Below are 25,771 nucleotides of genomic sequence, written 5' to 3'. Positions count from 1 at the left end.
GTGCTGTCACAGATAGATTTGGAGTACTACTGTATGTGCAGTTTTGGCTACCAATGTACAGGAAAGATGTAACCAAGGTTGAAAGAGTGCAGAGAAAATTTATAAGCATGTTGGTAGCTCTGGAGGACTTGAGTTATAAGGAAAGATTGAATAGGTTAGGATTGCATTCTTTGGAACGTAGATTGTGAGGAGATTTGATGGAGGATATAAAATTATGAGATATACAGATAGGGTAAATGCAAGCAGGCTTTTTCTACTGTTTGGAGAGGTACATGGATGGTAGAGGTGTGGAGGACTATGGTCCTTGTGCAGGTCAATGGGAGTAAGCAGTTTAAATGGTTTAACACGGACTAGATGGGCCAAAGGGCCTGTTTCTGTGCTGTACTTCTCTATGACACTTCTCAGTTCATTGCAGTCAAAGATCTCACACACACAAGTAAACTAAACCATCGGCAAACAAATTTCCTATAATAATGTACCAAGACAGTTCAGTGTAATTCTGAAAATGTACTTGACTTTGATGCTTAAACCCTATCTTTGTAAATCTGAAATCAGAGTTACTGAAAAGAATTTTGTGCATTTCATGGGAATTCATTCATCGAAGTATGCAGAGTGACACTCACCAAGGAGAAATGTGTGATAAAGGTGGACCCAATTGACAAATGTTGGTAGAAATCAAAAAAGGAACAGGAAATTTGTAATAGATTATGATAAAATAAAAGATTCGTATTCCTATTAACTTGTGAATTGTTAATATAGTAGCTCACATTACAAGGGTCATGGATGCATAGACTGATGATGGTAAAATGCAGAAAGTCTTAAAGGAAATAAGATCATCCAGAATTACTTGTTTGGAATATCCTACAAATATTATGGATCAGAAATACTGCAAATGCTAGAACTTTGAAATCAAAACTGAACATGCTAGCAGGATGCAGCCAACTTGCATTTTCTATTTTTATAACTGTTAATATTACACTTCAATTGGGGCTTATAATCTTTGCCCAAGGTTACCTGACACAGCTGCCCTTATTAAAAACAATCATTGAAAGTAAGTTTCTTTGTAAAGCAAAGCCTTTCATTGGGACTTTCTTACAATCAGAGCAATTTAGAAAAACAGCGTGAAGCTTGACAGTAAGTTATCACCTGAGGATACAGGGCAGCAGCAAAGTACAGAAAGAAGCGGTAGAGAGGAGGAAAGGAAGGCCATGGAAATTACTTCACACTGGTGATTAGTTTTGCTTTCCAGTTCACCAAAGAAAGTAACTTCTAACATGCAGAATTTCTGTAATTGTTGAAATATTCATTGGCCAAGCACTGTTGTATAATAACCTCCCTCAAATCATTTAGAATCTCAGTCAATGTGATTGTCACTGAAATGTGTTAACAGCAGCAGTACAGTGCAATACCAAATTCACTACATACATCACTGATAACAAACTCAATTCTGATTCTGAATTCTATCGAGATCCTTTGTGATTTACTATAGCGTTGTGAAAAATGGTATAGAGATTGTTTCATGGAAACTTTGTTCAAACAGAAAACTGCTGGCATATTTTGGGAAAACAAAGCGAAAAATGAGGTGGATAGAATTAACGCCTCCGGGAGATGGGACTGGGAAGTCAGTATTGCCAGCAGGCAGCCCAGGCTGTGTAGTTCTGGACCTCCGAGTGCCACACTGGTTGGTGCACACTTCCTACGCAAGAACCCATTGCGATGTTGTGTAATCACAAGAACACTGTCAGATTCAGTAATGCTGCGGAAGAATGTTCTCACACTTTACCCGCGTGTATAGAATTAGGCATTGAAAGCAAGCTGTTCTGCTGGTTTCCAAGTTCTCCAGACTGAGCTGATTTTCTATTTTGTCTACTCTTTTCTCAATATTATGGAGGGGAAAACTGAAGTTGGTGCACAGCAAGCTAGGCCTGTACTTGCTCCTATACCAAGCACACCAGTACTTCTGTCTGGGATGGATAGTCATCAACTAACACAGATACAGACCCATTGGCCTAATAAGGCCGAATGGGCCGAATGCATAGGAGATTATCTTGGGCATTTTACTTGTGATCGCAATACTCTGTTGAACAGTGATAACACACAGTGGTGCTAGAAAGTTTCTGAACCCTGTAGAATTTTCTCTTTTTCTGCATAAATATGGCCTAAAATGTGATCTTAGAACCATAGAACATTACAACACAGAAACAGGCCTTTTGGCCCTTCTTGGTTGTGCCGAACCATTTTTCTGCCTAGTCCCACTGACCTGTACCTGGACCATATCCCTCCATACACCTCCCATCCATGTACCTGTCCAAGTTTTTCTTAAATGTTAAAAGTGAGCCCGCATTTACCACTTTATCTGGCACCTCATTCCACACTCCCACCACTCTCTGTGTGAAGTCCCCCCCAATGTTCCCTTTAAACTTTTCCCCCTTCACCCTTAACCCAAGTCCTCTGGTTTTTTTTCTCCCCTTGCCTCAGTGGAAAAAGCCTGCTTGCATTCACTCTATCTATACCCAACATAATTTTATATACCGCTATCAAATCTCCCCTCATTCTTCTATGCTCCAGGGAATAAAGTCCTAACCTATTCAACCTTTCTCTGTAACTGAGTTTCTCAAGTCCTGGCAACATCCTTGTAAACCTTCTCTGCACTCTTTCAACCTTATTAATATCCTTCCTGTAATTAGGTGACCAAAACTGCACACAATACACCAAATTCGGCCTCACCAATGTCTTATACAACATCACCATAACATTCCAACTCCTGTACTCAATACTTTGATTTATAAAGGCCAATGTACCAAAAGCTCTCTTTACAACCCTATCTACCTGTGATGCCACTTTTAGGGAATTTTGTATCTGTTATTCCCAGATCCCTCTGTTCTACTGCACTCCTCAGTGCCTTACCATTTACCTTGTATGTTCTACCCTGGTTTGTCCTTCCAAAGAGTAATACCTCACACTTGTCTGTATTAAACTCCATCTGTCATATTTCAGCCCATTTTTCCAGCTGGCCCAAATCCCTCTGCAAGCTTTGAAAACCTTCCTCACTGTCCATTACACCTCCAATCTTTGTATCATCAGCAAATTTGCTGATCCAATTTACCACATTATCATCCAGATTATTGATACAGATGACAAATAACAATGGACCCAGCACTGATCCCTGTGGCACACCACTAGTCACAAGCCTCCACTACCACTCTCTGGCTTCTTCCATTGAGCCAATGTCTAATCCAATTTACTACCTCTCCATGTATGCCTATCAACTGAATCTTCCTAACTAACCTCCCATGCGGGACCTTGTCAAAGGCCTTACTGAAGTCCATATATACAACATCCACTTCCTTCCCTTCATCCACTTTCCTGGTAACCTCCTCGAAAAACTCTAATAGATTTGTTGAACATGACCTACCATGCACAAAGCCATGTTGACTCTCCCTAATAAGTCCCTATCTATCCAAATACTTGAAGATCCCATCTCTTAGTACTCCTTCCAAGAATTTACCTACTACCGATGTCAGACCTACCAGCCTATAATTTCCTGGATTATTTTTGAGCCTTTTTTAAACAAGGGAGCAACATGAGCTATCCTCCAATCCTCCAGCACCTCACCCGTAGATACCGACATTTTAAATATATCTGCCAGGGACCCTGCTATTTCAACACTAGTCTCCTTCAAGGTCCGAGGGAATACCCTGTCAGGTCCTGGGGATTTATCTACTCTGATTTGCCTCAAGATAGCAAGCACCTCCTCCTCTTCAATTTGTATAGGTTCCATGACCTCACTACTTGTTTGCCTTATTTCTACTGACTCGAGTTTCCTTAGTAAATACATATGCTGTGACAAAAGACCAAGTTATCAGAAGATTGATGCTGATAAGAGAGACAAAGAGAGAAACATTCCAAATGTTAATAAGAGAGAGGAGAGAGATTAACGAAAAGAGACACAGTTCCGAGTATTGCCAGACCGGTTGCTTTGAACCTGAACTGTTTGAAGTTTGATGGACAGGCGAAACCCCAGCAGGGGGATAAAAGGAACAGGTTCGCTAAGGCAAGACACACACCACGACACACCACAACACCACGAGATAGAGACCCTGGAAGTGCGGTGTGCCCCCCCCCCCCACAAGTTGGTGGGAGTTTTGGAGGTCCGGTCATGGGACCAACCATAGACGCACAGGGTGAGAAGGTATGATCGGCGGGAACCTGGTGTGTGTGTCCGCCCTTGCCTGGGTGCCGGGTTCACCGCAGATGAATGATTGTATCCGGAATGGAGGGGTCACAGTTGGTGACCTCAGAAGACATTACAAAGGGCTCGCCCGAAAGCTAACTGCGAGGAATATCAAAGGTCTGTTTGAATCTGATTTGAATATCATCATTCGCGCGCGCTCTCTCTCTCCCCCCCCCCAACGGCACAACAGCGATTACTGCGAACTGTACTCAGCTGAACTGAACTCTACGTCACTTGAGACTGATCATTTTACCCCTAGACTGCGATAGAGCTTGATTGATTCCTATTATCCTAGTTCTGTGTACATGCGTGTTTTATCATTGCTAACCTGTTGCATTTATATCCTTACTATTAGAATACCATGTCTTTAATTTCTTTAATAAAAACTTTCTTAGTTCCAGTAATCCAGACTCCAACTAAGTGGTCCATTTCTGCTGGTTTGGCAACCCAATTACAGGGTACGTAACAACACAAAAAACCTATTTAAGATCCCCCCCATTTCTTTTGGTTCCATACATAGCCAATCACTCTGATCTTCAAGAGGACAAATTTTATCCCTTACTATCCTTTTGCTCTTAATATACCTGTAGAAGTTCTTTGGATTATCCTTCACCTTGACTGCCAAAGCAACCTCATGTCTTCTTTTAGCCCTCCTGATTTCTTTAAGATTTTTTTGCACTTTTTATACTCCTCAAGCACCTTATTTGCTCCATTTCCTATACAGGTTATATATCTCTCTATTCTTCTTTATCAGAGTTGCAATATCCCTCGAGAACCAAGGTTCCTTATTCTTACTCACTTTGCCTTTAAACCTGACAGGAACATACAAACTCTGCACTCTCAAAATTTCTCCTTTGAAGGCCTCCCACTTAGCGATCACATCCTTGTCAGAGAACAACCTGTCCCAACTCATGCTTGTTAGATCCTTTCTCATTTCTTCAAATTTGGCCTTTTTCCAGTTCAGAACCTCAACCCGAGGACCAGATCTTTCTTTATCCATGATCAAGTTGAAACTAATGGCATTATGATCACTGGTATCAAAATGTTCCCCTACACACACTTCCGTCACCTATCCTAACTCGTTTCCTAATAGGGGATCTAATATTGCATCCTCTGTAGTTGGTAACTCTATATACTGATTTAGAAAACTTTCCTGAACACATTTTACAAACTCAAACCCATCCAGACCTTGAACAGTATGGGAATCCCAATCAATATGTGGAAAATTAAAATCCCCTACCACCACAACTTTGTTTCCTGCAGTTGTCTGCTATCTCTCTGCAGATTTGCTCCTCCAATTCTCACTGACTATTGGGTGGTCTGTAATACAACCCCATTAATGTGGTCATACCTTTCCTGTTTCTCAGCTCCACCCATAAGGACTCAGTAGACAAGCCCTCTAATCTGTCCTGCCTGAGCACTGCTGTAACATTTTCCCTGACTAGCAATGCCACCCTCCCCACTTCATTCCTCTGCCTGTATCATGTCTGAAACATCAGAACCCTGGAATATTAAGCTGCCAGTCCTGCCCCTCCTGTAGCCAAGTTTCACTAATGGCTATAATGTCATAATTCCATGTGTCAATCCACGCCCTCAGCTCGTCAGCCTTCCCCACAATACTCCTCGTAATGAAATAGACACGTCTCAGAAGATTATTACCACCACTCACAACCCTTCTATTTGTGACTTTGCATGAACTTTTAACATCATTTATTTTCACCTCCACTCCACTGTCAGCTCTGGCACTCTGGTTCCCATCCCCCTGCAGATCTAGTTTAAACCCTCCCCATTAGCACCAACAAACCTCCCTGCAAGGATATTGGTCCCCTTGTAGTTCAGGTGTAACCCGTCTCTCTTGTACAGGTCCCACCTGCCCCAGAAGAGGTCCCAATGATCCTGAAATCTGAAACCCTGCCCCCTACACCAGTTCCTCAGCCACGTGTTCATCCGCCAGAGCATCCTATTCTTACCCTCACTGGCACGTAGCACAGGTAGCAATTGAGAGATTACCACCCTCGAGGTCCTGCTTTTTAACTTCCTACCAACTTCTCTATACTCACTCTCCAGGACCTCCTCACTCTTTCTTCCTGTGTCATTGGTACCGATGTGTACCATGACACCTGGCTGATCACACTCCCACTTCAGAACGCTGTGCACGCGATCAGAGACATCCCTGACCCTGGCACCTGGGAGTCTCTATCATGACCAAAGAACCTCCTGTCTGTACCTCTAACTATCGAGTCCCCTATCACTACCGCTCTCCTCTACTTCCACCCTTCCTTCTGCACTGCAGAACCAGATTCAGTGCCAGAGATCCGGCTGCCACAGCTTGTCCCAGTTTGTCCCAGGTAAGTCATCTTATCTTCACGCAAGTCCTAAAACTAGATAGAGAGAACCCAATTAAATAAATAACACAAAACATTATACTTATTCATTTATTTATTGAGAAAATGATCTAATATTACATGTACTTGTTGGAAAAAGTATGTTAACCTCTGGGGTAGTGCCTTTGGCAAAAGCTATCTGGAGTCAGGTGTTCCAATCAATGAGATGAGATTGGAGGTGTGGGTTGTAGAGGTGCCCTCCCCTATAAAAAAGACACACAAAGTCAGGTTACTGACAGAGCCTGTTCTTCTCAAGAAAGATCTGTTTATGTGCACCATGCCTCGATCAAAACAACTTTCAGAGGACCTTAGAAGAAGAATTATAGAGATGCATGAAGCTGGAAAAGGCTACAAAAGCATTTCTAAAGACCTGAGTGTTCATCAGTCCACAGCAAGAGAAATTGTCTACAAATGGAGGAAAGTCAATACTGTTGCTACTCTCCCTAGGAGTGGGCATCTTGCAAAGATCACACTGAGCACAATGTGCAATGCTGAAGGAGGTGAAAAAGAATCCAAGGGTAACAGCAAAAGACTCGCAGAAATCTCTAGAACTTACTAAAGTCTCTGTTCATGTGTCCACTATAAGAAAAACACTGAACAAGAATGGTCTTCATGGAAGGACACTATGGAGGAAACCACTGTTCTCCAAAAGAACATTGCTACACATCTCAAGTTTTCAAAAGACCACCTGCATGTTCCACAATACTTCTGGGACAATGTTCTATGAACAGATGAGACAAAAGTTGAACATCTTGGCAGAAATTGCTATGTTTGGAGGAAAAAGGGCACTGCACAGCAACACAAAAACCTCATCTCAACTGTGAAGCAGAGTGGAAGGAGCATCATGGTTTGAGGCTGCTTTGCTGCCTCAGGGCCTGGACAGTTTTATACTTTATGGTCACCAAACAATTGATACTAGAACGTACAATCATCACAGTGATATTTGATTCTGTGATTTCCGCTCCCTGGATTACAAATCTTGCAATCGTTGAGGGAACATTGAATTCAAAATTGTATCAAAACATTTCACAGGAGAATGTCAGGGTAGCAGTCCGTCACCTGAAGCTTAATAGAAGTCGGATAATGCAATAAGACAATGACCTAAAGGACAAGAGTAGATCAACAACAAAATGGTTTAAAAAGAAGAAAATCTGTGTTTTGGAATGGCCGAGTCAAAGTCCTGACCCTAATTGTATAGAAATGGTGTGGAAGGACCTGAAGCAAGCAGTTCATGCAAGGAAGCACACCAAAATCCCGGAGTTGAAGCAGTTGTAAAATGAGGAATGGCCTAAAATTCCTCCAAGCCAATGTGCAGGACTGATCAACAGTTACCGGAAACATTATGTTGAAGTTATTGCTGTACAAGAGGGTCACACCAGTTACTGACAGCAAAAGTTTACATACTTTTTCCACTAAATACATGCAATATTGGATCATTTCTCTCAATAAATAAATGAACATGTGTAATGTTTTTGTGTTATTTATTTAATTGGGTTCTCTTTAGCAGTTTTAGGACTTGGGTGAAGATCTGATCCCATTTTAGGTCACATTTACGCAGAAGTAAAGAAAACTCTACAGGGTTCACAAACTTTCTAGTACTATTGTACATACATATTATATAATTTCTTATTGTAATTTATAGTTTTATTATGTATTGCATTGTACTGCTGCCACAAAACAACAAATTTCACAACATTTGCCAGTGATATGAAACCTGATCTGATTCTGAGTCATCCCCTCAAAACCAATTAGTAAACTCTAAGTCTTAGGCCTTAAGAAGTGCAAGAAAATACTTAAGAAAGAAATCAGGAGGGCAAAAAAAAAGACATGAGGTTGCCTTGGCAGTCAAAGTGAAGGATAATCCAAAGAGCTTTTATAGGTATATTAAGAGCAAAAGGATTGTAAGGGATAAAACTGGTCCTCTTGAAGATTAGAGTGGTCGGCTTTGTGCGGAACCAAAGGAAATGGGGGAGATCTTAAATAGGTTTTTTGCATCTGTATTTACTAAGGAAGCTGGCATGAAATCTATGGAATTGAGGGAATCAAGTAGTGAGACCATGGAAACTGTACAGATTGAAAAGGAGGAGGTGCTTGCTGTCTTGAGGAAAATTAAAGTGGATAAATCCCCGGGACCTGACAGAGTGTTCCCTCGGACCTTGAAGGAGACAAGTGTTGAAATTGCGGGGGCCCTGGCAGAAATATTTAAAATGTCGCTGTCTATGGGTGAAGTGCCGGAGGATTGGAGAGTGGCTCATGTTGTTCCGTTGTTTAAAAAAGGATTGAAAAGTAATCCAGGAAATTATAGGCCGGTGAGTTTAACGTCAGTAGTAGGTAAGTTATTGGAGGGAGTACTAAGAGACAGAATCTACAAGCATTTAGATAGACAGAGGCTTATTCGGGAGAGTCAACATGGCTTTGTGCATGGCAGGTCATGTTTGACCAATCTATTGGAGTTTTTCGAGGAGGTTACCAGGAAAGTGGATGAAGGGAAGGCAGTGGATATTGTCTACATGGACTTCAGTAAGGCCTTTGACAAGGTCCCACATGGGAGGTTAGTTAGGAAAATTCAGTTGCTAGGTATACATGGAGAGGTGGTAAATTGGATTAGACATTGGCTCGATGGAAGAAGCCAGAGAGTGGTGGTAGAGAATTGCTTCTCTGAATGGAGGCCTGTGACTAGTGGTGTGCCATAGGGATCAGTGCTGGGTCCATTGTTATTTGTCATCTATATCAATGATCTGGATGATAATGTGGTAAATTGGATCAGCAAGTTTGCTGATGATACAAAGATTGGAGGTGTAGTAGACAGTGAGGAAGGTTTTCAGAGCCTGCAGAGGGACTTGGACCAGCTGGAAAAATGGGCTGAAAAATGGCAGATGGAGTTTAATACAGACAAGTGTGAGGTATTGCACGTTGGAAGGACAAACCAAGATAGAACATACAGGGTTAATGGTAAGGCACTGAGGAGTGCAGTGGAACAGAGGGATCTGGGAATACAGATATAAACTTCCCTAAAAGTGGCGTCACAGGTAGATAGGGTCGTAAAGAGAGCTTTTGGTACATTGGCCTTTATTAATCGAAGTATTGAGTATAAGAGCTGGAATGTTATGATGAGGTTGTATAAGGCATTGGTGAGGCCGAATCTGGAGTATTGTGTTCAGTTTTGGTCACCAAATTACAGGAAGGATATAAATAAGGTTGAAAGAGTGCAGAGAAGGTTTACAAGGATGTTGCTGGGACTTGAGAAACTCAGTTACAGAGAAAGGTTGAATAGGTTAGGACTTCATCCCCTGGAGCGTAGAAGAATGAGGGGAGATTTGATAGAGGTATATAAAATTATGATGGGTATAGATAGAGTGAATGCAAGCAGGCTTTTTCCACTGAGGCAAGGGGAAAAAAAACCAGAGGACATGGGTTAAGGGTGAGGGGGGAAAAGTTTAAAGGGAACATTAGGGGGGGCTTCTTCACGCAGGGCGTGGTGGGAGTATGGAATGAGCTGCCAGACGAGGTGGTAAATGCGGGTTCTTTTTTAACATTTATGAACAAATTGGACAGATACATGGATGGGAGGTGTATGGAGGGATATGGTCCATGTACAGGTCAGTGGGACTAGGCAGAAAATGGTTCGGCACAGCCAAGAAGGGCCAAAGGGCCTGTTTCTGTGCTGTAGTTTCTATGGTTCTGATACCACCTCGTGCAATTGGATTCTAGATTTCCTCCCTGCCAGTCAGTTTAGATTGGCAAAAACATCTTCTCCACAATCTCCATCAGCACAGGTGCACCACAGGGATGTGTGCTTAGCCCCTGCTCTACTCACTTTACGCCTAAGACTGTGCGGCCAAGCACAGCTCCAGCACAGTATACAAGTTTGCTGATGACACCACTTTTATAGGCTGTATCAAATGGGGCGATGAATCAGCATACAGGAGGGAGATTGAAAATTTGGCTGAATGGTGTCATAACAATAACCTCTCACTCAATGTCGGCAAGACCAAGGATTGTAGACCAGGAGAGGGACACCAGAGGTCCATGAGCCACTACTGGAGGATCAGAGCTGGACAGGATCAGTAACTTTAAATTCCTAGGTGTCACCATCTCAGAGGACCTGTCGTGGACCCATCATATATATATAATTGCAAAGAAAGCACAACAGTGCCTCTACTTCCCCAGGAGTCCGCTGAGATTTGGTACGTCATCAAAAATCTTGGCAAACTTCTATAGACGTGGTGGAAAGTGTGCTGACTGACACATTACAGCCTGGGATGGGAACACCAATGTCTTTGAGCAGAAAATCCAACAAAAGGTAGTGGATTCAGCCCAGTACATCATGGGTAAAGCTCTCCCAACCATTGAGCACATTTACAGCAATTGTTGCTGTAGAAAAAGCAGCATCCATCATCAAAGATCCTCACCACCCAGGCCATGCTCTTTTCTCACTGCTGCCATCAGGAAGAACGTACAAGAGCCTCAGGACTGGCACCCCCAGGTTCAAGAACAGTTACTACTCCTCAACCATCAGCCTCTTGAACAAAAGAGTATAACTACACTCATTCTATTTCCAGTGTTCCCACAACCAATGGTCTCACTTTAAGGACTCTTTATCTTGTTATTTAATGCTCTCATTATTCATTGCTATTTATTAATATTTGCATAGTTTGTTGTTCATTGATCCCGTTTACAGTTACTGTTCTATAGATTTTCTGAGTATGCCTGCAGGAAAAAGAATCTCAAGGTTGTATGTGGTGACGTGTATGTACTCTGATAATAATTTTTACTTTGAACCATTGCTAATTAGCTCTTTAGCCAGTCTATAACTAACAATTAAGCAAGCTGCTTTTAGATTCCTGTAAAGTGAAACTCACAAGGAAATACCAAGACCTAACTGCTTTAACTCTCCTGCTCTTGGTTCCTCATGAATTTGGTCTTTCATATGCAGGCTCTTTGATCAGAGGAAGAGAAACAGTCAACTTTGGATCAAACTTGACCACCAGATAAGATCACAGTCGCTGCTTTCATGCAGATCATTTCAATGTCAATGCACTTGTGTGTCAGACACATTACTCACGCACTGTCACTGAGATATATACCTTCAATTCTTTCCTTCAGTAAGCAGTTGGACGAACAAAGGTTCAACAATCCATTTACATCATGGGTTTCTCCAAACTCCAGGGCTGGCTCCAGATGAGAAATTTTTGCTCTTGTGGATAGAATGCTGCCTATGTTGCTTCCAGAAGCTTACATCACTATCAAACATTATCTGGATGGTGCTTCAAACCTCTGGACTGATCAATGGGTACATTAAAGGTCAGCAAAGGGTTCCAATTCAACAAGGTCAACAAGAAGTTGGTCACCAGGAATTACAAGGGGATCTTGATTAGCTTGTATGAGGTAGGATTTTCATAGTGAATGGTAGGGCCCAAGGGAAGTCTTGTAGATCTGGGAATACAAGTACCTGGATACCTGAAAATGGTGTCGCAGATAGACAGGGTGATAAAGGCGGCTTAGGGCATTCATTATAGCAGTTGGGAGGTTGCGTTGTGACCTCAGTTGATGAACAGGGTCACAGTTGATGAACCCACATTTGGAATACTACACCCAGCTTTGTTCAGCCCACGATAGGAAAGATGCCAATAAGCTAGAAAGGGTAGAGGAGATTTATGAGGATGTTGCCCACACTGAGAGAGGTTGAGTAGGCTGGAACTTTATTTTTTGGAGTGTAGGGAAATATGGGTCATGGGTCAGATGAACGTGAATGGTGGTTTTCCCCAAGGTTGGAAAATCAAGAACTAGAGGGGAAGGCTTTAAGGTGAGAGGGGAGAGATTTAATAGGAACCTGAGGGCCAAGTTTTTCACCCAGAGAGTGGTCCATATATGGAGTGAGCCAGCAGGTAGATGAACAACATTTAAAAGACACTTGCTTGGGCAGATGGATAGCAAAGGTTGAGGGATAGGAGACAAATGCAGGCATGGGACCTGTTTAGATCTTCGTCGGCATGGACCTGTTGGGTTGAAGCTCCTGTTTCCCTGTCGAACCTGACTCTTATGAAACTATCATCAAAAACATTCCCTTTTTCATGCCAAAGCTAAAGGTTACCGGGAAGAAGAAAGTACCCCATCTTGAGCAACAAGTGCTGGAGTGACTTCATTATGAAGGGCCTTGGCCTTAAACGTCAACTGTTCGTTCCCCTCCATAGATGCTGCCTGACTTGTTGAGCTCCCCCAGCATTTTGTGTGCGCTACTCTGGATTTCCAGCATCTGCAAAACCTTGTGTTCAAACTCATTGACCCTTCTTGTGTTGCAAAAAGCCTGGCCCTGATTCAACGTGACCTTGCTGGCTTCCAACAGAGACAGAGGCTGGCATGATCACCAGAACACTCCACCCAAGTATGATGTATCCTCGACTCATCATCAGTGCTTGCGGAATACTTTCAAATTATTACAGCTCAAATAAAAATATTTCTTTGCAGATATTTTCTCATCTTGCTTTTTGTTACTGGGATGCCATGCTAGAGCTCTGGGAGTTCAGTAATACCACCTCTGTTCTCCCTCCATCTCCAGACCTTCCCTGCTTCTTTCGGCTGGTTCCAGGCACGTCCTTCCTTTGAGGCCTGCTCCTGTCTCCCTATATGAATAGGTAGTGACTTCACTATAACAGAAACACCACTCCATACGGCATACATTTGACTTAATGGGGAATCTTTTTATGTGCATATAAACAAACATAATCAAATTAGCCAGACAGAAACTGTTTCACTCACCACCACAAACTTATTCAGGAGTGTTCTACCCAGTGTCAAGATCATTACTGATCCATCAACCAGCAGCTCTGAAATAGATTATCTGGTGTTTCATTCAAAGCAGTAATACAGTTCAAGCAATGAGTTTTAACAGCTTCCAACTGGCACAATAAGGAGAATGCTGGGGACCTGAAATAAAAACTGGAAATGCCGTAAACACTCAGCAGATCACACAGCATCTGTGCAGAGACAGTTTTGAAAAGGGTTTCTGATTCAAAAAATTAACTGTCTCTCTTTCTAAAGATAGAAGGCATGGTAATGTAGGGATGGACATAAGCCCCAGCAACTGGGATTCAAATCCACCGCTGTCAGTAAGGAGTTTGTACATTCTCCCTGTGAACATGTAGGTTTCATATGGGTGCTCATGTTTCCTCCCACAGTCCAAAGACATGCAGGTTAGTAGTTAATTGGTCACAAGGGTGTAATTGGACAGCTGGGTTGGATGGGCCTGTTTCTTTAAATGATGATATAAAATGCTACCCTACCTGCTGAGTGTTCCCAGCATTATCTATTCTTACTTTGGACAATAAAAACTAGCACATATTGAGAACTTGGGAACACACTGAAGCACTTTGAAGTTTTTGAAATGTAACCACTTGGTAATTAAAGAAATGTGGAAACTACACCCTACCCCACAAACAGCAATGTGACTCTCTGATGTTAGGAGAGGGAGAAGTAAAGAAAGGAACACCAAGGAGAACTCCCTGCTTAACTTCAGATGGTACCTGGATGATCCCTTTTATTGAGAACTGCTGATAATACTTAAACATGAATCTTAAAGCCTCACAGAACTCTACAGTACAGACAACATCCACTGCCTTGCCTTCATCCGCTTTCCTGCGAACTTCCTCAAATAACTCTAAGTCTGGTTAGACGTGACCTACCATGTACAAAGCTATGTTGACTATCCCTAATCAGTCTCTGTCTATCCAAATACTTAAATATCCAGTCCCTTAGAATTCCTTCCAATAACTTACCAATCACTGAAGTCAGGCTCACCAGACTATAATTTCCTGCCTTATTTTAAAAGTTTTTCTTAAACAACAGAGGAACTTCAGCGATCCTCCAGTCCTTTGGCACCTCATCTATGTCTCTCCAGTGTCTCCCACAGGTTCGAGGGAACACTTTGTCAGGCCCTAGGGATTGATCCACCCTAATTTCCAGAAGACAGCAAACACCTCCTGCTCTGTAATCTGTGTATGGTGTAAAACCTCACGGTTACTTTATATCACTTCTATAGAGTAATTAGAGTTCACCTGAGTAATTAGATATCCCTATCTCTTTCAGCTCCATGCATAGATGACCACCCTGATCTTCCAGAGAACCAATTTTGTCCCTTCCTGTCCCTTTGTTCTTGATAAATCTGTAGTATCCCATGAGATTCTTCACCTTGTCTGCTAGAACAACCTCATGCCTTCTTCTAGCCCCCTTAGTTTTTTTTTATTGAGATACAGCAGAGTAGGTCCTTTTGGCCCTTCGAGCTGCAACTCCCAGCAATCCCCCAACTTATTCCTAGCCTAATCACGGGACAAATTATGATGACCCAACCAACCCACTAACTAGTATGTCTTTGGTCTTCAGAAGGAGCTGAAGCACCCAGAGGAAGAATGTACAAATTCCTTAAAGGCATCAGCAGGAATCGAACTCAGGTCACCTGTACTGTAAAGCATTGTGCTAACCACTACCCTATCATGCCACCCTTTAAGTGCTCTCCTGCATTTCTTATACTCCTCACGTTTCTCATTTGTTCCTACCTGCCTATAGTTGTGATGTACCTTCTTTTCCTTAAGCATGGCCTCAATATCGTTTGAAAATCAAGGTTCCAAACCAGTTATCCCTGCATTTTGTTCTGACTGGAACACTTTTGAAAGCCTTCCACTTAACAAGTACATCTTTGCCAGAAATCTACCTGTCTCGATGCGCACTTGCCAGGTACCATCAAAATTGGCCCTTCTCCAATTTAGGACCTCAATCCGCGGACCAGACCGATCCTTTTCCATAATTACCTTCTAAATAAAGGTATTATGATTACTAGATGCAAAGTGTTTCCTTCCACAAATTTCTGTTAATTGCCCAGGCTCATTTTCTAATAGGAAGTGAACTATCTTTAACTGGGACTGCCATATGCTGATCATGGAAATTTTCGTGAACAATCTCTATCCCATCCAGCCCTTTCACAGTATGGGAGTTCCAGTCATTATGTGGAATGTGAAGACCACCTACTATCACAACCTTCTGTTTCTTCCAACAGCCTATGATCTCTCTACACATTTATTCCTTTAAATCCCGCTGACTATTGGATGGGCTATAATATAATCCTTTTACTATCTTGATCCACTTAAAGGAAGTACAACCAGATTAATTGTTTCATGTTGTCAATCAAATACAGAAGCCTCGAGTACTGGATGGCAGACTTCGTTCAGACTCCAATATTGGCTTGTTCCCCAATGGGACATATCTCCTGTCCTTGCACGTCACTGTTTCCAGCATCTTCTCTGCATCCCCTAACCCTTCCAAATCTCTCTCCATCCACTCCTTATGGAGCCCACTGGGGGATAGTGAACTTCCCCAGCTTCCAGTCTGAGGCTTTTGCAGACTAGTCAGAATTACATTAGGTGCCAAAGGCAATGGCTCCTCAGTCAATTAGAAAGGTGCAGTGAGAGTAAGAAAAGGAAGTAAATTCTCTATTATTACCCCATTACAATAATTCTGATTTTGTTTTAGTCTATGAATATTTCACTGTGGTGGAGAGGGCGGAATCTGGTACATGGGAAACAGCCTGCTCTCCACATTGCACTGTCCTGGTTTGCGTATCGTGTAGACAGCCGGGATGCATGGTCGACCCTGACCAGCAGAGGGCCTCAACCACAATACTGTATCAGAAAAGACCGATTTATGGAGTTCAGGAACTAAGTTCCTTGGTGCAGTCTGAAACATTCTGCAGCAACACAGGAAGAAATGCATAGTATAAAGGATCTGGGTTCAAGGTAATGAATGGTCATTACATGATCCTAGATCCTGATCAGAATTAAATACACGTTTTGAAAATATCCTCTTATCTTTTTATAAACAGCATCAGTGTTTTGAAGACAGGAAACAACTGATAGTATTGAATTGATATTAGATGAATAAACTATTTGCTGTACCCTATTTGCCCTGTTGAAGTTCTTTTTGGGCTAAAAGTTTCAAAGGCAACACCAACCAAGTTTCAAGTCTGCCAGTGAAATTGACCAAATCATTTCCATAAGAGAAGCACACAAAAAGATGAAATCATGGAATTTTGGCATAACACCAACATTATATATTTGTCAGAATTCTTACTGTTTGCACTGCCTGCTGCATCTCCAACGCCAGACTCTCTTTGACTTCTCTTGGTGAGCTGGAAGTGGTTGCTGGACTCTGTCTGTCTCTGCTTGGACTTGTAGGTTTGGAAGGGAGCTTGAGAGGGCTTCCTGAGACAACACAAGGGCAGACACAGAACACTAAAGAGTTAAAGCTTTAGAGCAGAGAGAGAAGGAATAAACATCAAGACTATTGTGGATGATGTGAACGAGGGAAAATTACATCTGCAGGAGATGGCTGCATCAAGTAAAACAGAAACAAGAAATTCACAGCTGCTGGAAATCTTGAAAAACACACAAAATGCTGGAGGAACTCAGCAGGTCAGGCAGCGTCTACGGAGGGGGAAAACAGTCAATGTTTTGGACCTTCATTAGGACTGGAAAGGAAGGGGGAAGAAGCCAGAATAAGATGGTGGGGTTGGGGAAGCTGTGATAGGTGAGACCAGGTGAGGTGAGTGGGTGAGGAAGAGAGGGATGGAGAAAGACACTGGGATGTGATGGGTGGAAAAGATAAAGGGCTGAACAAGGAATCTGATAGAAGAGGATTTGTTGATCTGAAACTTTGGAGCAGCATGGTAGTGTAGTGGTTAGTGTAATGTTATTACAGTGTCAGTGAACCGAGTTCAATTCCCACCAGTGCCTGCGAGGAGTCTGATCATTCTCCCTGTCACTGCGTGGGTTTCCTTCAAGTCTTCTGGTTTGCTTCCATGTGCAAAGATGTATGGGTCAGTTGGTTATTGGTCACATGGATGTAGTTGGGTGGGCGTGGGGTGACTGGAAGGGCCTGTACCATGCTGTATCTCTAAATCGAAAATCTAAATCTAGGGGAGGAGAAAGGGACAGAGGAGGGGCACCTCAGGGACGTGATGAGCAGAAGAGAAGTGGCAGCAGACAGCCACAATGAGGAATGGAAAAAGAGAGAACGGGAAGGCGGGAGGAATTACTGGAAGTTAGAGAAATCGATATTCGTGCCATCAGGTTGGAGGCTTCTTAAGAGTGAATATGAGGTACTGCTCGTCCAATCTGAGAGTGGGTTCATTGTGGCAGTAGAGGAGGGCATGAACTGACATATTGGAATGGGAAGTCAAATTGAAATGAGTGACAACCAGGAAACTTCTGGTGTACAGAGCATCCTCTCCCCCCACCTTCTAATTCTGGCTTCTTCCTCACTCTTAGCCTGAAACATCAACTGTTTATTCCCCTCCACAGATGCTGCCTGACCTGCTGAGTAGCTCCAGCATTTTGTGCACCTCAAGTAATTGATCCTTTGGTGCTGTTAAATAACTCAGTTCAGACTTACATGGAGAGAACAGTACACTTCCAGTCTCAGGCTGAGAAAAAGCAACAGAGGCATTGATGATGTCGTAGCAACACCAGAACAGAAAGGTTGAACTGATGAAACTGGAGCTCTTTGTAAGCTGTGCTGGCAAAGGTGTATAAAATAATGGAAGGACTGGTTGTGAAGAAGGTACATGGTGAAGGGCCATCTACAAGCAATTATTATCTGAATTTCCAAAGCCCTAACAGGAAGCCTGGAAGAGCTTTTCTACTCAAAGAGTGGAATCCAGCAGCAGAAAGTCGTCCAGGTGACACACTTAGGGACAAGCACCAGGGAGGAAGAAATATTGATGGGTGGATGATGAGAGGTGGGAACTGCAGCAGAAACTCTAGCGTGGCCTTCCTGAGCCACAGCGTGCATTTTTGTGATGCCCATGACATACTCCACGTCACTAATCCCTACACTATATGCCCATAAGTTCAGCTATTTAGTTCTGAATGTTCAAAACAACGCTGGAAAACATTAAGATGAAAAAATCTGCAGATGCTGGAAATCCAAGCAACGCACACAAAATGCTGGAGAAACTCAGCAGGCCAGGCAGCATCTTCGGAAAAGAATAAACAGCCAACGTTTCGGGCCGGGTCCCTTCATCAGGACTGGAGAAAAAGGAAGAGAAATTGGAGCAAGAAGGTGAGGGAGGACTGGAAGAAGTACAGAGTGGTAGGTGGTAAGTGAAACCGTGAGAGGGGGAAGGATTAAATAAAGAGCTGGAAAGTCAATCAGTGAAAGAGATAAAGGGCTGGAGAAGTGGGTATCTGATAAGAGAGGGTAGAAGACCACAGAAGAAAGGGAAAGGGGAGGACCACCGGGAGGTGATGGGCAGGTAAGGAGAAGAGGTGAGAAAGGGAAATGGGAATGGGAATGATGAACAGGGGTGGGGGCAATTACTTTAAGTTTGAGAAATCAATATTTATGCCATCAGATTGGAGGCTACCCAGACGGAATACAAGGCGTTGATCCTCCAACCTGAGAATGGCCTCATCACAGCAGCCTACACAATGGGATGAGGGAGGATTTGGCTAGTGTAGACTGGGAACACAGGTTATATGGTGGGATGGTTGAGGGCCAGTGGAAGACTTTCAAAGAGACAATCTGGAGAGGGGACTGAGTGTAGTATACTAAGTTTGCTGGTGATACTAAATTGAGTGGAAAAGCAAATTGTGCAGAAGATACAGGGGTCTGCAGAGAGATATAGACATGTTAAGTGAGTCTGGAGATGGAGTACAATGTTGGTAAATGCGAGGTCATCCACCTTGGAAGGAAAAATGAAAGAGCAGATGATAATTTAAATGGTAAAAAATTGCAGCATGCTGCTCTGCAGAGGGACTTGGGAGTGCTTCTGCATGAATCGCAAAAGGTTGGTTGCAGCTGCAGCACGCTATCAAGAAGGCAAATGGAATGTTGGCCTTCATTGCTAGAGGGATTGAATTTAAGAGCAGGGAGGTCTTGCTGCAACTGTACAGGGTACTGGTGAGGCCACACCTGGAGTACTGTGTGCAGTTCTGGTGTCCTTACTTGAGGAAGGATATATTGACTTTGGAGATGGTGCAAAGAGGTTCACCAGGTTGATTCCAGAGATGAGGAGGTTAGACTATGAGGAGAAATTGAGTCACCTTGGACTGTACTCACTGGAATTCAGAAGAATGAATATATGAAAACATATAACATTATGAAAGGATAGATAAGATAGAGGCAGGAAAGTTCTTTCTCTTGGTAGGTGAGACTAGAACTACGGGACATAGCCTCAAGATTCAGGGGAGCAGATTTAGAACGGAGATGAGGAGGAACCTGCTTTTCCCAGAGAGTGGTGAACCTGTGGAATTCTCTGCCCAATGAAGCAGTGGAGATTACCTCAATAAGTATAGTTAAGACAAGGTTGGATAGATTTTTGCATAGTAGGGGAATTAAGGGTTATGAGGAAAAGGCAGATAGGTGGAGATGAGTCCACGGTCAGATCAGCCATGATCTTATTGAATGGGGGAGCAGGCTCGATGGGCCAGATAGCCTACTCCTGCTCCTATTTCTTATGTTCTTATGTTGGAATGAGAACAGGAAGTAGAATTGAAGTGAGTGGCTACCAGGAGATCTGACATGTCGGAATGGGAATGTGACTGACAGTCGCTCTGTAACTTCAACCATCTCCAATGGGATCGCACAACAAAGTACATCTTTCCCTACCACCCCCCAACACTTTCTGCTTTCCACAGGGATTGCTCCCCACGCGACTCCCTTGTCCATTCATCCCTCCCAGTACTTATCCTTGCTAGCGGAACAAGTGCCATACTTGCCCCTACACCTCTTCTCTCACTGTCATTCAATGCCCCAACAGCTTTTCCAGGTGAGGAGACACTTAACCTGTGAAGTCATATGGTGCTCATGGTGTGGCCTCCTGGTATCGGTGAGACCCAACGTAAATTAGGAAACCGCTTTGCTGAGCACCTACGTTCCATCCATCAGAAAAAGTTAGATCTCCTGGTGGCCACCCTCTTCAATTCTACTTCCCATTCCTGTTCTGACATGCCAGTCCATGGCCTCCTCTACTACTGTGATGAGGCCATACTTGGGATGGAGGAGCAATATCTTATATTCTGCCTGGGTAGCCTCCAACCTAATGGCATGAACATCAATTTCTCAAACCTCTGGAAATTGCACCCCCTTCACCAACCCATTTTCCTCTCTCACGTCTTCTCCTTACCTGCCCATCACCTCCCTCTGGTTCTTCACCCCCTTCTCTTTCTTCCATGATCTTCTACCCTCTCCTATCAGGTTCTTCCTTCTCCAGTCCTTTATCTCTTTCACCTATCAGCTTTCCAGCACTACTTCACCCCTCCCTGTCTCCTGGTTTCACCTATCTCTTACCACCCTGTGCTTCTTTGTCCCCTCTCCCCACCTTCTTGCTCTAACTTCTCATCGTTTTTTTCCCCAGTCCTGCCGAAGGGTCTCAGCCCAAAACGTCGACTGTACTCTTTTACATAGATGCTGCCCAAAGCGCTGCTGAGTTCCTCCAGAATTTTATGTATTTTGCTGGAAAGTATTATTTTCTTGCTATCAAAATGTAAATCTTTTGATCTGTGTGCTTTGATTGAATAATAATTTTCATTTTTTTCAACTATACGATTAACAAGGTAACATCCACATTACTCCAAATGAGGCCTCTCTTAGCAAGTGGATGATAATATTGGGTCCAATGAGGCAACAGGAGAAAAGCAGACCACAGACAATGGGAAAGCATGGATCATTACAGGATGTGGATCAACAGAATTTGTAATGTGCATACAAAACCAAAGTACCAATGTTGCAAAAGAGCAAACTAACAATAGAGCCATCAATGACAGCATGGATGTGTGCTGAAAGTTAGAAAGAGGAAGGTAACTTGCTGAGGCTGGAAGCTGAAAATACACAACAGATCAGACAGAGAAACAGTTAGCATTACAGGTGCATGGCCTTGCGTCAGAACTGGTCAATTCTTATACAGTCGGCCCTCCTTACCCACGAGGGATTGGTTCTGAGACTCCTCGCGGATACCAAAAAACGCAGATGCTCAAGTCCCTTATTCAACCTGTCTCCATGCGGTGGACATTAGGACCCAGCGGAACCCTGGACCTTATTTAACCTGTCTCAGTGTGGTGGACATTAGGACCCGGCGGTGGAGCTCTGAATCCGCAGTGTTTCTGTTCACAAAAATAATCACGATTGCAATTTAAAATAAAGTGGAAATAATAAAGTGATCGGAAAGAGGTGAAATGCCATCGGTCATCGGAAAACTGTTAGGCTACAGTCGGTCAACGATCGGAACAATTTTAAAGGATAAAGTGAGAAAGGCCCTGCCCCGAAGAAAGCTACAATTATTATTAAGCAATGCAGTGGTTTAATTATTGGGTTTTGGGTTTTTGATCCTCCACATCAATCCAGCACGGATGAAGAGCACGCTCGGGAGCGGTCTGTCACTGGATCGATCTTGGGAACCTTTGCTCCCGAGCCTGGCGCTGAAACATACGTTTCTCTTTGCATAGAAAGATAAAATATGTACTATATGCTAAGACAAATGTTTGACTAACTGACGCTAAATAATACTGGATGTACCTATTCCAACTTCTTGACTCCAACTCCTTGACTAATAAGAATGCCATGCACCTGTGTTGCGATGTATTAAACTTTGTAAAAATATTAGATGAAAGTCTGAACAATTCCAAGTGACACTTTAACTTTTGTGAGCCTGCAGCATGCAAGGTGTCTGTACTGTAGATTTGTTAAATGTTTGCTAATAGCAGCTGGATACTTTCTGGTGTGGGCACAGTGGCATGAGAACAAAAGATCAGAGTGTGTCTGTCTCTGCTTGTGGATTGAATCCCCTTTTATTGAGGCACTTTTGCTCGCTTCTTGGAATGACACCAAGACTGATGGATCGTGATTGATTGGTGCCTAGACGGACCTAGGGTGATTTTGAGTCTCCCAACAACAGTGACAATCAACTCCCTTGACGGCAGCGACAATCAAATGGAGACTACAAATCATGAGCCCCGAAATCTTTGCAATTTACTATACAGTATAACATTGAGTGTAGTTTATTTGTGTTTTCTATTTTATGATAAATTAGGTTTGAGTTACTTCGTGTGCCTGTACAATTATCACATTTCTGGGACACTCAAATTGGTTTGGGTCTGATCATTATACGTAGCAGTGTTTTACCAACCTATTGATCTCTGCAGTCATTTTCAGGGTGTTAAAACCTTGGCCCCAAAGATCCCTCTATACATTTGCACTGTTCAGGATTTTTGTAACAGTCCATTGACTCTTCACATTTGATCTCTCAAGGTGCAAAGTTTTAAAGTTGGCCAGGTGAAACTCCATTTGCCAATTCTCCACCTCTCTCTGTAACTAATCCATATTGCACTCGACCCTGATTTCCTCACAGCCATGGCTCTCCCAGGCACACGTCTGTGCCACTAACCTACACCAAGAGGTAATGAAATTTACCGTGGATAACTAACCTACCAACCCACATACCTTTGGCACTTGGTGACCATTGGTGTTGAACTTCAAACAGGTGGAAATCCTGGATGATTCCTGGGACTAGTATCCCGACACACCCTGAGCCACTCCCATTCAGCAGTGAGTGACCTGCCTTCCCCCTCACTGATGAGGTCCCGCCCTTTGCTCCAATTACCTCTACCTCCCTGGCTGATGGGTTGGGCAGGCTATCACACAGGCAGCAGCATTCACTTCCCAATCACCCCCATGACCAAACGTACTCCGGATCCCACCAGCGAGGTAGGGGGTATGCTTGGAGAGTGATGAATGTGAGAGGCTGCCTCTCCAAACACCTAGACACCCCGTTTCTGGCCAGGACCACCTGCTAACAAGCCCAGGAGATTCCAGCTCCAGGCGGCACGGTAAAGCCGGGTTATACCAGGGAATGGTGAGCGTGACAGGAACCAGGTCAGGAACTCAGCCACCAGGAAGCACTCTGGCAACTTGGAGCCCTGGGTCGAGTGCTCCACTCCAATCATTACAGAGCAAAACATAAAAATGACTATGTCACAATAAATAAATAGTGCAAAGAGGAATGGTGAGGTCGTGTTCATAAATGAGATGTGAGAGGGAAGAAGCTGTTCCTAAACTGTTGAGTGTGGTTCTTCCCTCCCTGATGCTATTCTAGACTCTTAGTGCACCATTGTGGAGGACATGCAAAATGTGCACAGCACAACATTAATCAGCAGAAGAGTACTGGATATCCCTTTGGTCATAACTGGTCACTTATGATTTCCAATACTACTAAGAGAACATCAAGAATTGGATCTTTGTCATGAGATACAACATTAATTCCATTGATTATCTCAATAGCAACACTGTAAATGGGTTTGGTTCCCCCAGGCTGAGTATCTGTTCACCACTTCCCAAAAAATGGTTGATTGCCTCATAATGAGGCCTTTAATTCCAATACTTGACAAGCATTGTCCCTGAAATCGCCATCGTGGCCTGCCATCTCTCAATGATATTTGAGAAGCTTCTGAAACTGCCAATTAATGACATAGGGATGGAACATGAAAACATCGAGGTAGACAACTGCCATCAAGAACACAGAGCCAACCTTCTCACCAACTCCAAGATCAATCGAACTTTCCCCTGAGAGGAAACAGTAACTAGAGGTGCATGGCCCAAATGCAAATGGGAAGCTCATGGATGCTTTAACTTAAAAAGACTCTCTGACCAGTCTTGATTTGAGGGCAAGATTTGCCTTACTGTTGCTTTTAAGAAGCAAGTCTCATCTGTTTATCAGCAGCAGACCAACATGAAAGTTAATTTCAAGAAAGTGCTATTTGTTTAGCAGGGAAAGCAGCAGAGCAGTTAACATATTCCCTCATTATTACCATTTCTTTGACACCTGCCTCTGACTGAGGTATAACCTTGCTGCTTCCTCATTGACCTCAGTGCCTCGCTTCAACCTGACTCTGGCTGGCAACTCCAGACAAGTGTGATTCAAGCTATCCTACTAATATAGCAAAATCACAATAGATTCTGCAGGTGCTGGAAATCCAGCGTAATATTCACAAAATGCTGCAGGAGCTCAGCAGGTCAGGCAACATCTATGGCGAGACCCTTCATCTTTTTAGAGCACCCCGTAGTTGAGCCCACTAGGTGATCAGCTATTCTGGATTGGGTGTTGAACAATGAACCAGAATTGATTAAAGAGCTTAAGGTAAAGGAACCCTTAGGGACAAGTGATCATAATATGATCAAATTCACACTGAAGTTTGAGAAGGAGAAGCTAAAGTCAGATGCATCAGTATTACAGTGGAGTAAAAGGAATTACAGAGGCAAGAGAGAGGAGTTGGCCAGAACTGCTTGGACAAGAACACTGGCAGGGATGATGACAATGACTGAAATTTCTGGAAGCAATTCGGAAGGCACAGGAAATATACATCCCAAAGAGGAAGAAGTCTTCTAAAGGCAAGATGACACAACCTTGGCTGACAGGGGATGTCAGAGCCAACATATAAGCCAAAGAGCGGGAATACAATAGAGGAAAAATTACAGCAAGTTAGAGGATTGGGAAGCTTTTAAAAACCAAAAGGCAGCAACTAAAAAGTCATTAAGAAGATAAAGATGGAATATGAAAGTAAGCTAGCCAATAACATTAAAGAGAATAATAAAAATGTCTTCAGATACATAAAGTGTAAAAGAGAGGCAAGAGTGGATATTGCATTGCTGATAAACGATGCTGGAGAGGTAGTAATGGGGGGCAACGAAGTGGCAGACGAACTGAATAAGTATTTTGCATTAGTCTTCACTGTGGAAGACACTAGCAGTATGGTGGACATGCCGGGTGTCGGGGTCATAAGATGTGTTACTAGTGAGAAGGTTCCTGGGAAACTGAAAGGTCTAAAGGTAGACAAGTCACCTGGACCAGATGGGAAACACCCCAAGGTTCTGAAAGAGGTGGCTGAAGAGATTATGGAGGCATTAGTAATCATCTTTCATGAATCTCTATATTCTGGAATGGTTCCAGAAGACTGGAAAATTACAAAAACACTCCACTCTTCAAGAAGGGAGATGAGCAGAAGAAAGGTACTTAGAGGCCAGTTAGTCTGATGTCAGTGGTTGGGAAGATGTCGGAGTCAATTGTCAAGGACGAGGTCTCAGGGTACTTGGAGGCACGTGGTAAAATAGGCCA

The 25,771-nt window shown here is 43.2% G+C and overlaps 1 protein-coding gene across 5 annotated transcripts in view; it reads right to left on the bottom strand.

Moving 5' to 3' along the window:
• The window catches only part of LOC134348219 (MAP7 domain-containing protein 2-like), a 134,353-nt gene that overhangs the window by 79,458 nt on the left and 29,124 nt on the right, over positions 1 to 25,771 (bottom strand). For all 5 annotated transcript variants that reach the window (XM_063051263.1, XM_063051260.1, XM_063051262.1 and 2 more), the window contains one exon: positions 16,738 to 16,868. In XM_063051263.1, the coding sequence (XP_062907333.1) occupies positions 16,738 to 16,868 (131 nt within the window). The remainder of the gene's footprint in view (positions 1 to 16,737; positions 16,869 to 25,771) is intronic.

Source organism: Mobula hypostoma, chromosome 6, assembly GCF_963921235.1.
Source record: "Mobula hypostoma chromosome 6, sMobHyp1.1, whole genome shotgun sequence".
NCBI classification, from domain to species: Eukaryota; Metazoa; Chordata; class Chondrichthyes; order Myliobatiformes; family Myliobatidae; genus Mobula; species Mobula hypostoma.
This window is presented reverse-complemented; position numbering and strand designations above follow the sequence as displayed.